Source organism: Jaculus jaculus, chromosome 5, assembly GCF_020740685.1.
Source record: "Jaculus jaculus isolate mJacJac1 chromosome 5, mJacJac1.mat.Y.cur, whole genome shotgun sequence".
NCBI classification, from domain to species: Eukaryota; Metazoa; Chordata; class Mammalia; order Rodentia; family Dipodidae; genus Jaculus; species Jaculus jaculus.
The window spans coordinates 23,934,180-23,946,528 of NC_059106.1; the positions used below are offsets into that span (position 1 = coordinate 23,934,180).

Below are 12,349 nucleotides of genomic sequence, written 5' to 3' on the forward strand. Positions count from 1 at the left end.
TGAGTCATGTCTGGCACCTTAGGAACTGAGACAGATTTGTTTTGCAATTTATGTAGTTGCTGTCTTAATATTTGTTGAAGGTCTATCCAAGTGTGAAGTGGTCTCTAGGCATTTAGAGGGTAGTAGGGAACAAATAAACATATAATACCAGATAAAATTGTCATTAGGAAAAATAAAGCAGTTTAAAGAACTAGAGTAGAGAGGGAATAGGTAGTATTCATAATGAAAATGACCTTTGTTGCTGGCAACTAAGCAAGGAGATGAGGATATAACATTATGATTGTTCTGCACAAGACACCGGAAGAAGAAAGGTTGATGATTTGAACTGATACAATTTTATTCTGAGACTAAGTTGCACTTAGTTATGGTGCATGACCCATCATTTGTTACTAGATTTAGATTACTAGTATTTTGTTGATTCATATTTTTATATTCATTTTTATTTATTTGCAAGCAGACAGAGACAAAGAAAGATTCAGAGAGAACAGGTGCACCAGGGCCTCTTACCACTGCAAACAAATTCAGATGCATGCAATACTTTGTGTATCTGGCTTACTGGAATTAAATCTGGGCTGCAGACTTTGCCCGCAAGCACCATCAACCACTGAGCCATCTCCCCAGCTGAACTGTTAATTTTAACAGTGTGTATTACAATGGATAGTAATATAGCTTCTTCAAAAGTTCTGTGTGTGGGGTTACAGAGATGGCTCAGCAGTTAAGAGTGCTTTTTACACAAACATGAGGGCCTAAGGGACCTTGAGACTGCTTGAGTTAGACTCTGTAGTACCCAAGGAAAAATAGCTGGTATGGCCACACATAACTGAACCCTGTCCTGTGGGGAGCAGAGATGGAGGATTACTGGAGTTCATGAAAATACCAAGCTCCAGAATCAGTAAGAGACTTTGTCTTGGAGAAAAGGGCTCAAAGGCTAAAGGCACTTCTGTGCAAAGCCTACCAGCCAAGGTCCAATTCCTCAGCCTCCCAAATAAAGCTGGCCACAAAAAGTAGTATACTCATCTGGTTTTTGTTTTCAACAACAAGAGACCCTGGCATACCCATACATATGTACACATGTACAAATAAAGAAATTTTAGAAAAGAGATGCTGTCTCAAGGAAAAGCAGACAGTTGAGTTATGGAGGGGGACACCCAATGTTCTCCTCTAGCTAGCCACCATAGGCACCCACATGGGGCATTGCATCTGTACATATATGTGCATACACCACCCTTCCCCCCAACACACACATGCCAAAAAAAGTTTGATGTAGTCATGTCTCTTAGTATGTGCTGCATCCCATGTCCCTCTTGCCTCTCCAGTTCTCTGTGCATGAATAGTTATGCTCCAGTTGACCATGGAGAGCAGTACTTTCTAAAAGCATACAACTACTTGACCTAAAACATGCCTTGTCCTTGCTCCTAGTTGTTTTATACAATGCCTATTTGAATAACAGGTTTTTAAGTTGGCTGCTGTAGGTCATTTTCCTTTTCATAATTTGTATCCTGGGCTGGAGAGATGGCTTAGCGGTTAAGCGCTTGCCTGTGAAGCCTAAGGACCCCGGTTCGAGGCTCGGTTCCCCAGGACCCACGTTAGCCAGATGCACAAGGGGGCGCACGCGTCTGGAGTTCGTTTGCAGAGGCTGGAAGCCCTGGCGCGCCCATTCCCTCTCTCCCTCTATCTGTCTTTCTCTCTGTGTCTGTCGCTCTCAAATAAATAAATAAAAAATTTAAAAAAAAATTTATATCCTGACTACTTCCTTGTGAGCCTTGACTAATAAGAAGGATATTAAGAAGTGGGAGAGGTGACATTTTAAGCACTAGTGTTTTTCTTTGTTGTTTGTTTTTCTTATATGAGCAGGATCTTTTTTTTTTTTTTTTTTCATTTTTGGGTTTTCGAGGTAGGGTCTCACTCTACCCCAGGCTGACCTGGAATTCACACTGTATTCTCAGGGTGGCCTCGAACTCGTGGCGATCCTCCTACCTCTCCCTTCCGAGTGCTGGGATTAAAGGCGTGCACCATCACGCGTGCCTGGCATGAGCAGGATCTTGTTGTGTTGCAGGGGCTGGCTCCAAGCCATGTTCCTATCTCAGCTTCCCACTGAGTGGTTGGGACCACTGGCAAATGGTACTACACCTGACTGACTACTAGGTGAAGGAAATTAAATGGAAGTGATATAAGAGCAAAAGGGTCATTTTGTGTATGTGGTTCAGAAAAGGCTCGTAAGATGCTCTGAAGTACACATTTTTGATCAAAAATTGAGCTTACCCATGCCCCACAGAGATTGGCAGGGGCTTCATGACCCCACACTGAGAAGGGCCCCACTGAGGAGGGCCCTAGGGAGACAGGAGCGAGGAGGAAGGTAAAATATATATAATATATATTTTATAATATATAAAATAAAATTATAAAAAGAAGACAATGAAGATACACTGCCCTACTGTGAATGACTTTTATTGAAAAACAATAAACATTAGTACTGTGGAGCCCTACAATGAATTTTCAGAACAGCTAACAATAAAGTTGTATGTCCCGTGTCCACAATACTTAGAACAAGAACTAATTTGTATTTTCAGTCTTTTCAAATTGTGTAATATTTATATGTGTATAATAAAATAATAGGATCCAAAAGTCAAAACAGAAAAAAACAAAAGCCTAAATAGCAAGTCCTTTTGTCTCCTTCCTAGAATTAAATTTAACTTCAATAGCTATTAGTGTGTCCTTTTGGTTTTTTGAGATTGGAGATGCTCGAGGTTAAAAAATAAATATATCAAGTAGGCAGCCGTAGAAAAGCAGTGTTTAATTAGAGTAAAGTGACTTTTGTAGTTTTAGATACACCAGAAGAATTCTTTCTTTCATTTGAAACAGAGTGCCCTGCTTTCATTGTTTTTATAATCTTACAGAATGAAGCTTTTAAATAGATTATTTTCCTCATTACAGTGTTCACAATAATGTTTCAACCCAGAGTAATGACTCCCAACAGGTAAGACATTATTAAGTTTCTAAAATACTAAGATACTATATTAGCTAGTTATAATAATTATAATAATTAGTTAATTATAGAAAATTATAGTATTAATTGGAGTTTAATAGGTCTATATTGTACATTTTGTTCATTTTATTCTTATTCCTTAAGTGTCTGAGTAATGTCTGCCTCTATCTTTAAGATGTTGTAAATAGAAGAAATGACCTTTAAACATGAAAAAAACCTACTTTTTGTTCCTGTAAATCCAGGAAAATGAATAAGATGTTAATCTCAGTTGTTATTATCTATCTAAAGTAGTATGTGAAATTCAAACATTTATTTACATCCCATTTGTTCACTATATAGATGGTATTCCATTGTAGCATTCTGTTGGTGTTTAGTTTTTCTATTTATTAGTATTTGACCTTTTGTATAAGCAAGACGATGAATTTTGTCATTTTTCCCCCCAAAGGCTTGGAATGTGAGATTGCCTGTTCCTCTAAGTCCCTCCTCATCCTCTGGTCCTGTTCTGGTGGAGATAGACAATCTTCCACAGAGTTCTGCGGCAGACTCACATGACAGAAAATGGTTTGTTAATGTCTTAAGCTAAAATACTGCTTACTTAATTGGGATCTAAATTTAAGCTATAGTCTTGAGTACTTTAACTATGATTGCAAACAAATTATTCATATTTGTGAGCTGAAAGGGAGCCTATTGGGCAGTCAGAGGGATGAAGAAGGGAGTACAGTTGTCTGAATGGAGAACATGAGACAGCTGTCTTTGTTTTGATTAGCATTATCCGAGACTGGTATGTGGCTCTCTGTTGACAAGTCTCCCTTGCTGGTGAGCAGGAGTCTCCCAGATCCATGAGGAAAAATGTGTTTGTTATATTGATTCTCTACAGTATGATGATAGTACTTCAGATATACATTCTTCATTAAAAACTGGATATGAGGTCAAAAGAGAAACATGACGGAAGTCTAATCAAGCAAGGAATACTCCGGTTTTAAGAGATATCTGATAAGAGTAAAGATGTGTATATAAATGGTAAATACACAAATATGGATACTTTGTGGATAATTGGATTTAATTGGCTGGCTTTATCCTTTCCTAGAAAAATGAATATGGTTTGGGGAGGGGTTCCTTGGAAATTACTATAATCGAATAATCATGGGTTTATTATCTGTTCAAGCTTTGTTTCTATTTATTAAATGCACTTGGATGATTCTTAGGACTTTTCTTTTTCTCTTGCTCTTAGTTTGTATAATACCTGAAATCTGATGAGTTTCTGTGGTGACTTCAAGGTTTTGGTCAGCTTTCTTTCTGTGTAGCCCGTTCTTCTTCATGGTGGTGGGTCCAACAGTGGTTGGTGATTATTTCTGGTCCTTTTCACTGTTACTGTTGGCTTAACTAACTATAGGATGCTTTGCTTGTGATGGCTGGAAATGTCTTTATTCCAGTTCCAGATAACTTGCAATTAAGATCTGAGGGCATCTCCTCCCCCATTTTGTCCTTCTGTAAAATGCCTCTGCTTGGGAATGTGATGAAGGTACTTTCTGTGGGCGTTTATGTGGACACACACTTAAAGTATAGCAAATGAGGTCTCTAAATGTCAACTTTTAGTCTTTAAGCCATTAAATGTTTAAATTTCCTACTGAAAACCCAGCTCCAGTAAACAGCTATATTTCTTACTGTTAACCAGCAAGACCTTTTGGCACAAAAAAATGTTTAAGACTTAACTGTAAAAGAACTTCCTTAACATATGCCAATTATTTATTTTAATACAGTATGAAAATATGGCTATAACACATGAGCTATATATTTAAATCTGTTCAGTTTGATTTGTTAGATACTACTCAGTTCCTTGGTTACGCCTTAGAAAAAGTATAGAATTTGACTGAGTTTCAAGAAAAATTAAAAATTTGGAGCTATGTGTTATCCATCCTTTATATGGTTGTGTTGAGACCTCCTTTGCTGAATGGAGTAATGACCCTTTTCTGATGAGCCTCCTGAGTATGCCAGCAGGGCATGGAACTGAACCCACAGTGGGCAGGTCTAGAACTAACAGATTTACTAGCCTTAATTTAAAATGCATTCTGCCTCTCATTCTTTGTTTCTGCATGATTAGGTTGAAAAGAATATAAAAGTCCTCCTTTAGAAAGTGTCAATAAAATTTGGAAATAAGTCCTAGGTTGATCAGATCAGAATAATGGGCAATCTTATTTTTTTAATATTTTAATCTTATTTATTTATTTGACAGATAAGGAGGAAAGAGAATATGGGCACACCGGGGCCTCCAGCCACTGTAAATGAACTCCATACATGTGCACCTCCTTGTGTATCTGGCTGACATGGGTTCTGGAGATTCAAACATACGACCTTTGGCTTTGCAGGCAAATGCCTTAACCACTAAGCCATCCCTCCAGGCCTGGCTATGTTATTTTTGACAGATAGTGTTTACCAGCTTAATTTAACCCTACCTTTGCCCTACTCAAGTCTTCAGGTTTTTCTTACTGGCATCTTTTAAATGAAACCATTAGTTAGGTAAATGGTCTTATATGTCAGTAACAGAATTTATTCAATAATACCTTTGAGAACAGTTGACATCATTTTAAATAACATAAAATTTTTCCAGATAACAATAAGCTGTGGTATGTGCTTGAGGGGCTGATGGATCTACTGAGTCCCAGGAACTTGAGGCCACCTGAGCAACATCATGAGACCTTGTCTCAACTAAGCAGGGTATGCCTGAAATCCCACCACTGGGGAGGCAGAGGCAGGTGGATCATGAGTTCCAGACTAGCCTGAGTTACATATTAAGACCCTCTCTTTTTCTCTCTCATATATATACACTCACACATACCAGAAAAATTTTGGATCTGAAAAAAAAAAAAAATCTTGGATCTGTAGACAAGAACATAAGCCTAGTATAATTTTCTAAATTTTCAGAGATTATAAGTTTGAGGGTCATGAATTTTGTTGGTTAGATCTGATAAACAAGGTATGCCTTCTAATTTTGTTCAAAAAAGTCCTTCTTAGTTTTACTAAGGAAAAAAAAAAAGTTAAAAATTAATACTTTGAATTAGAAAAAATACACTGTGTTTAAAATTGATTTTTTTGGACATCTTTTATATTTACAGTGATGTTTTTTCTTCCTAGTTATGTGAAGTAAGTGCTGTGCATTTTTGCTATATCACAAAAGTTAGATTTGCTGAACTTTAGCAGATATTTTCTTTCTACTGGAGGACTCATCATTTCAAACTGGAACCTGCATGTTTTCTATTCTAGTTCTCATGCTATAATAGGCAGCTAACATGCTTCCTAAACTGCTTCCTTGTGAGGACTTTGGAGCTCTTCACATTATCTGTACCCTTTGAATTCCATTTTGAGCTCCATAAACTTTGATTATAGAAGTTATAATAATTCTCTAGTGTTGAGATCATTGATATAAAATTGCTTGGCCACTGAGGGCAAAACATTGCTTAATGCATTTTCTGAATTTTGTTTTCTGGATTTTAATTTTTTGAAATCACTTAATTGGAAGATGATTTTCACAGTTGCCCTTTCCATATGTGTTTTGTCCTTACATAGAATTCTCCTTTCAAATATTTGAATTAAATAGATTGTTTTCCTTCTTATAAAACCTCAAATAACATTTTTGTCTTTGATTTTCTGCCAGCATCAGGGACAGATACAGTGCTTGCTCTGAGACATTTCTTCATTAACTCTGATAACCTATATTTCTAAATTGCTATCTTCTATTACATATAGCTTTGCTGTTCTTGAATGTTATCAGTGCATGGAGTAGATGATAACTACTGAGCAGTGGTGCATGCCAGTCACATTGCCTTTCTCCTCTGCACATCCATGTTCTCTTACTTCTATTGACTAACTGTACTCCCCACTCCCCAACCATCCAGGCCCTCTGCTACCAGTGACTGCTGTCAGCGTGGTGGAAACCAGTGGAACACAAGAGCCTTGCCCCCACCCCAGACTGCACATAGGAACTACACTGACTTTGTACATGAGCACAATGTGAAGAATGCAGGAGCTCATCATGATGGTCATTTTTCAGGCCATGCAGCTATGACTGAGATATGAGTTGTTAAGCCTCTTAGGCCTTGAGACTCTGTCATCCACATTGATGGTATATATTTTCTGGTGCTTATAAAGGATTGAGCACATTAGGAGTAATTTGGAGAATTTGTTTTATACCCAGTCACTACTATTGAGCACTGCTTGCAATTGATCTCTGTGTGGCAGGGAAGAGGGTCTTTAGGAGCTGTAAGCCTTCAGTGACCATGGCAGCATGCTAGCTTGAAAGTGTGTGTACCATTGGGACTCTGGGACAGGTTTTCATGATTTTAGCATTTTAATACACCTCTCAGACTATCACTAAGAGAAAGTATGTGTTTGTGGCCAACTGCCAGATGTCATCCAGCCAAATGCCTCCCAAATAGATGGAAGTGTAAAGACTTAGACAGTGCAAGTACACACCCAAAAGGAAGGATTTTAGTCGTGATGTATCAGCCTTTTCTGATATTAAGGTAATGTTGCTTTTGTGTGCTATTGTAATGTCAAAAGTGAGATCTGTGCCTTACTTATACTTAAGTGCCTGAGGTTTTAATTAACAAAAATTTAATATACTTTGATTTTTATGTCTAACAAACACAATAGTAGTTTGGCTCATGTAGAGAGCTAAATCTGAGTGGTTACTTTGATGGCCTAACTGACCATTAACTAAATGTTAACTCCCAAGTAGTTTCACTTTTGTCTTTTCACATTCCTCCTTTTTCTCTTTCATTGCAAAGCCTTGACCAGAGGCTCTCCCAGGTCTGCCACAACCTCATAATCTGGCCTTGTAAACCTTTAAAATAAAATTATTATGTCAAATCATATCATTTCTACATGGATATTTGTTACCACTTCTGGTCCCTTTGAACTGTGGAGTATAATTATTCAAGCTTTTTGGTTTAAGTTCATAGAGATGAATTAGCTGGGAAAGAACATTTCTTATGGGATGAGACATGATTGAAGTATATCCTCTCTTTAACAGTTTTTTCAGTTTTTAGAAAATTTTTTGAACTTGTAAACTACACAAGTAGCAGTTTAAGGATAGTTTTTGAGAATTCATAATGCTTCAAGGTAATGAAACTTCATTAAAAGTAATCTAATCAATTTAACCCATCCTGTTTACCTCAGAGGTTGTTTTATCCTGTACGTCCAATTAGCTAGGCAATGATAAAGACTTCTGAGGGTTTTAGTATTAGACTACTGGTTGCAAGTATAATGCAGCTTGTCAATAGAAGAAATAAGTAGAACAAAAATAGTATTTGTATTCATTTATTTGGCTGTATGTTTGGACATAATTTGCCTCTGGCTTTTTACATACGTGAGGAGGATTGAACCTGGGTCAACTGGCTTTGCAAACAAACACCTTTAAACTCCAAGTCATCTCCCTAGACACAACAAATTATAGTTAAGCATGAAAGATGTGATTTGTAGGCAGGTTCAGTCTGAGTTTATCATAATATATTTTTTTCTCACAGATAAAGGATGGATGTTTAAAGTAGTATTCAGCACATCCTAAATATGAGCAGCTTCATATCTTAAATAGCTCAGCTCTTGACCTTTAAACCAGTTTTTTAGAATACCTAAAAAGGCACCAATGTATGGCTCTCATCAGATTATAACTGCTAAGCCATCCATAGTGATTTTCTTTTAAATGTATTTTGGGTCATAACATTTTAAGTACAGAAGCTCTGTGTTGTACCATTCAAGATTTAATGGGTACAAATATGATTAAAGATGCTACCTTTTTTTAAATTTTTTTTATTTTTTGGTTTTTCAGGGTAGGGTCTCACTCTAGCTCAGGCTGACCTGGAATTCACTATGTAGTCCTAGGGTGGCCTTGAACTCCCAGTGATCCTTCTACCTCTGCCTTCCGAGTGCTGGGATTAAAGGTGTGCCACCACACCTGGCTCCACTTCTTTAATAGAAACTAAAGAAGCACAATAAGTAACAAGACTTCTACTCATTTAGAAAATCTCAACTCTGCCACATTAAATTTGAAATCCTATGTCAGATACTGATACAGTGAATGAATGCCTTGTATATAACTTCATAGAATCTTAATTTCAGAAGTATGGAAAGCTTGTAACAGAAGGATTAAGATCTTCAGTTTATATTGGAAGTGACCATTTGTATACTTAGAAGTAATGTTACATTTGGGCTGGCGAGATGGCATAGGAGTGAAAGTACTTGCCCGTAAAGCCTAACAGCCTGGGTTCGTAAGGGCAGATGCACAAAGTAGTACATGCGTCTGGAGTTCGTTTTCAGCAGCTAGAGGCTCTGGCCTGTTTGCTCCACTTGTAAGTAAATAAATAAATAAACAAAATACTTTAAAAAAGAAACAATGGGGTTGGGGGGATGGCACAGCGGTTAAGGTATTTTGCCTTCAAAGCCAAAAGACTCAGGTTCTATTCCCCAGGACCCAGGTTAGCCAGATGCACAAAGGGGTGCATGCATCTGGAGTTCATTTGCAGTGGCTGGTGGCCCTGGCGAACCCATTGTCTGTCTGTCTGTCTGTCTCCCCCGTCAAATAACTAAATAAAAATAAAAAAATATTTTAAAAGAAATAATGTTACATTTAAGTGATGAATCATATCTGGATTTTCTTTCTTTGAAATGCTTGTTACAAAATGATTCATTGTACATTCCTAATGAGACTGGAAGAGAGGCAGTACAGTGCTAAGGCTGAATCGTGGTAGATCATCTATTTTATATATGTTCACATATGCTTTAAGATTTTATATCAATACAGATTGAGCATTCTTGATCTAGAATACTTCTAAACCTAAACTTTTTTGATAGTTTACATGATAAAAATTCCACACCTGACCTCATGTGTTAATGATTGTAGTCAAAAGGCAACCTAACTAAAAATATTGTATAAAATGACCTTCAAGCTATATGTATAAGAACCATAAATGAATTTCATGTTTAAGGTTCCATACTGTAATAATGGTTAGCACTCTGGACTCTGAATTTCATGTTTAAACTTGGGTTCCATCTCACAGATACTTAACATGTAAGTAGATATATCATAATCCAAACTGAAATTCATAATATTTCTAGTTTGAAGTATTTAAGGAATATTCAGTTTATCTTGTGGATATTTGTTGTTACTATTGATATTTTCAAGAGAGCTAGACAGGTTGCAGAACTAGGAGGAATTTGTAAGTAGCTCAGCCTAAACTGAAAAGCCTGAACATACTTCTGCTCTACATTTTATTCCCAATGATCATAAATTCTAGATTTGGAAACTGTCCTGCACTTGTAGCCTGAGCCCAGAAGTTCAAACCCAACTTGAGCGATGTATAGTGAGACCTCTGTCACAAAAAAATAAAACAATGCTGAGGGTGTAATTTTGTGATGGAGCACGTTCCCAGCATGTGTGAGGTCCTGAGTTCATATCTTCAACACTGAAAAACAAAACAAAACAAAACCCACAAAAGTCCAGATAGAAATAATCACTCCTAAACCAGGCATAGTGGGACATGCCTTTAATCCCAGAACTGGGGATGCTGAGGTAGAAATATCAGTGTGAGTTTGAGGCCAGCCTGGGGCTTGGGGTGAGTTCCAGGTCAACCTGGGCTAAACTAAGACCCTGTTTGGAAAGAAACAGACAAAGCAAACAAAAAAGAATCCTCCAGAAGCATCCTCTTGGGTCACTGTCCATTTGATCAAAGGAAATCATTAGCATAGAATTCCGTAGTTATTTGCTAATGCTAATTTATTTGGCTATAGTTGGATATTTTAGAGATACAACAATGCTAATGATTCTCCACTCTTTTAACACATGAAAATAAATGAGCTCTAAAGAGCATTCTTTTTATAGTTAAAAACATTGCTACCTGGGTGTAGTGGTTCATGCCTATAATCCCAGCACTTAGGAGATAGAAGCCTGAAGATCCAAAGTTAAAGGTAATCCTTGGCTACAATAGAAGCTTCCATGCCAGCCGTGGTTAAAGTGGTAGGCCACCAGAAATAATTATAACTGTTTTGTGGAACTCTTCACTATTAAAATTGTCCAGGTTGTGAAGGTACTGCATAAATGTGTCAAGATACAAAACAAAAGTATCTCATGGGCTGGAGGTCTGGCTCAACAGCTAAGGCGCTTGTCCACAATGCCTGATATCCTGAGTTTAATTCCCCAGTAACCATACAAAGCCAGATGCACAAAGTGATGGATGCACCTGAAGTTTGTTTGCAGCGGCTATAGGCCCAAGTGTGCCCATTTATTCTCTCCCCCTCCTTGCAAATAAGTATTTTAAAAAGCGTCTCCTAAGTAGAGGACAAAGAGAAAGCATGTTTCATAGGGTAATACAATTATATTCTCCACCCCAGTGCTGGGGATCAGAGCTAGGGCCTTGCACATGGGGGTAAGCAAGTGCTCCACCACTAAGCCACATCTTCGGTGTGTTTGTTTACTAGATTTTTACATATGTACTTAAATTGATGTGGTAATGGTTTTGATTTGGTAATTGGTGGTGGTGGTGGTTTTTGTTTTCTGAGGTAGGGTCTGGCTCTAGCCCAGGCTGACCTGGAATTCAGTATGTAGTCTCAGGCTGACCTTGAACTCACAGCATTCCTCCTACCTCTGTCTCCTGAGTGCTGGGATTAAAGATGTGCGCCACCATGCTCAGCTTGTTTTCTTAATCTTGCTAGATCATTTTTGCTTGCTCTGATGCCACAATTTTATTTTCCTATTTTGCCAAAAGAGTAGAGAGAGACCAGTCTTTGAGTTTCAAGAAGAATATTGCAGAGGTAACTGGGTCTGTGGGCAGAAGACAACTGTTTCTTCAGCTGTGGTGTCTATTACAACAATTTGTATTCACAGATGTACACGGGGAAGGTTGGGAAGTGGTTGTTCTATATTAGTTCAGTGCACTCCAATAATGGAAAACAATACAGCAAAGTCTTCACTTCTGTCATTGTTGATGTGTATGTGTTAGGCACTGAATGAATATTGGGTTTGAAAATTACACCAAGTAGTTACTTTATATTTGATCCTTAGTATTAGGTTTATTATATGGATTTCGGAAAATAAAAATCTTGATGCCACTAACACTTAATGTTTCCCTTTACATCTTGTTTCTAGAATTGTTGTGAATGCTTACATATACGATGCTTGTACATAAAGTCTTGAATTTGAAACAGTAATGTAATCGTTGTGGTGTGTCGTTTTCAATGTTAAATATCTGAAACTTCATTTCTTTCATCATTTCTTGTCCATTTCCATCTTAGCTTCTTTAAATTATTTGGGCTAATGGAGAAGTAGATACATATTAGCTTTCCTAAACAATTTTGGTTAAAAAAAATTCTGTG

The 12,349-nt window shown here is 37.4% G+C and overlaps 1 protein-coding gene across 6 annotated transcripts in view; it reads left to right on the forward strand.

The window, feature by feature from the left end:
* The window catches only part of Epb41l5 (erythrocyte membrane protein band 4.1 like 5), a 115,076-nt gene that overhangs the window by 51,276 nt on the left and 51,451 nt on the right, over positions 1–12,349 (forward strand). For 5 of the 6 annotated variants that reach the window (XM_004659738.2, XM_045149035.1, XM_045149036.1 and 2 more), the window contains exons 15-16: positions 2,935–2,977; positions 3,432–3,547. In XM_004659738.2, the coding sequence (XP_004659795.2) occupies positions 2,935–2,977; positions 3,432–3,547 (159 nt within the window). Of the gene's footprint in view, positions 1–2,934; positions 2,978–3,431; positions 3,548–6,879; positions 7,856–12,349 lie in introns of those variants that run through there. The other variant, XM_004659739.2, reaches the window with a different exon arrangement.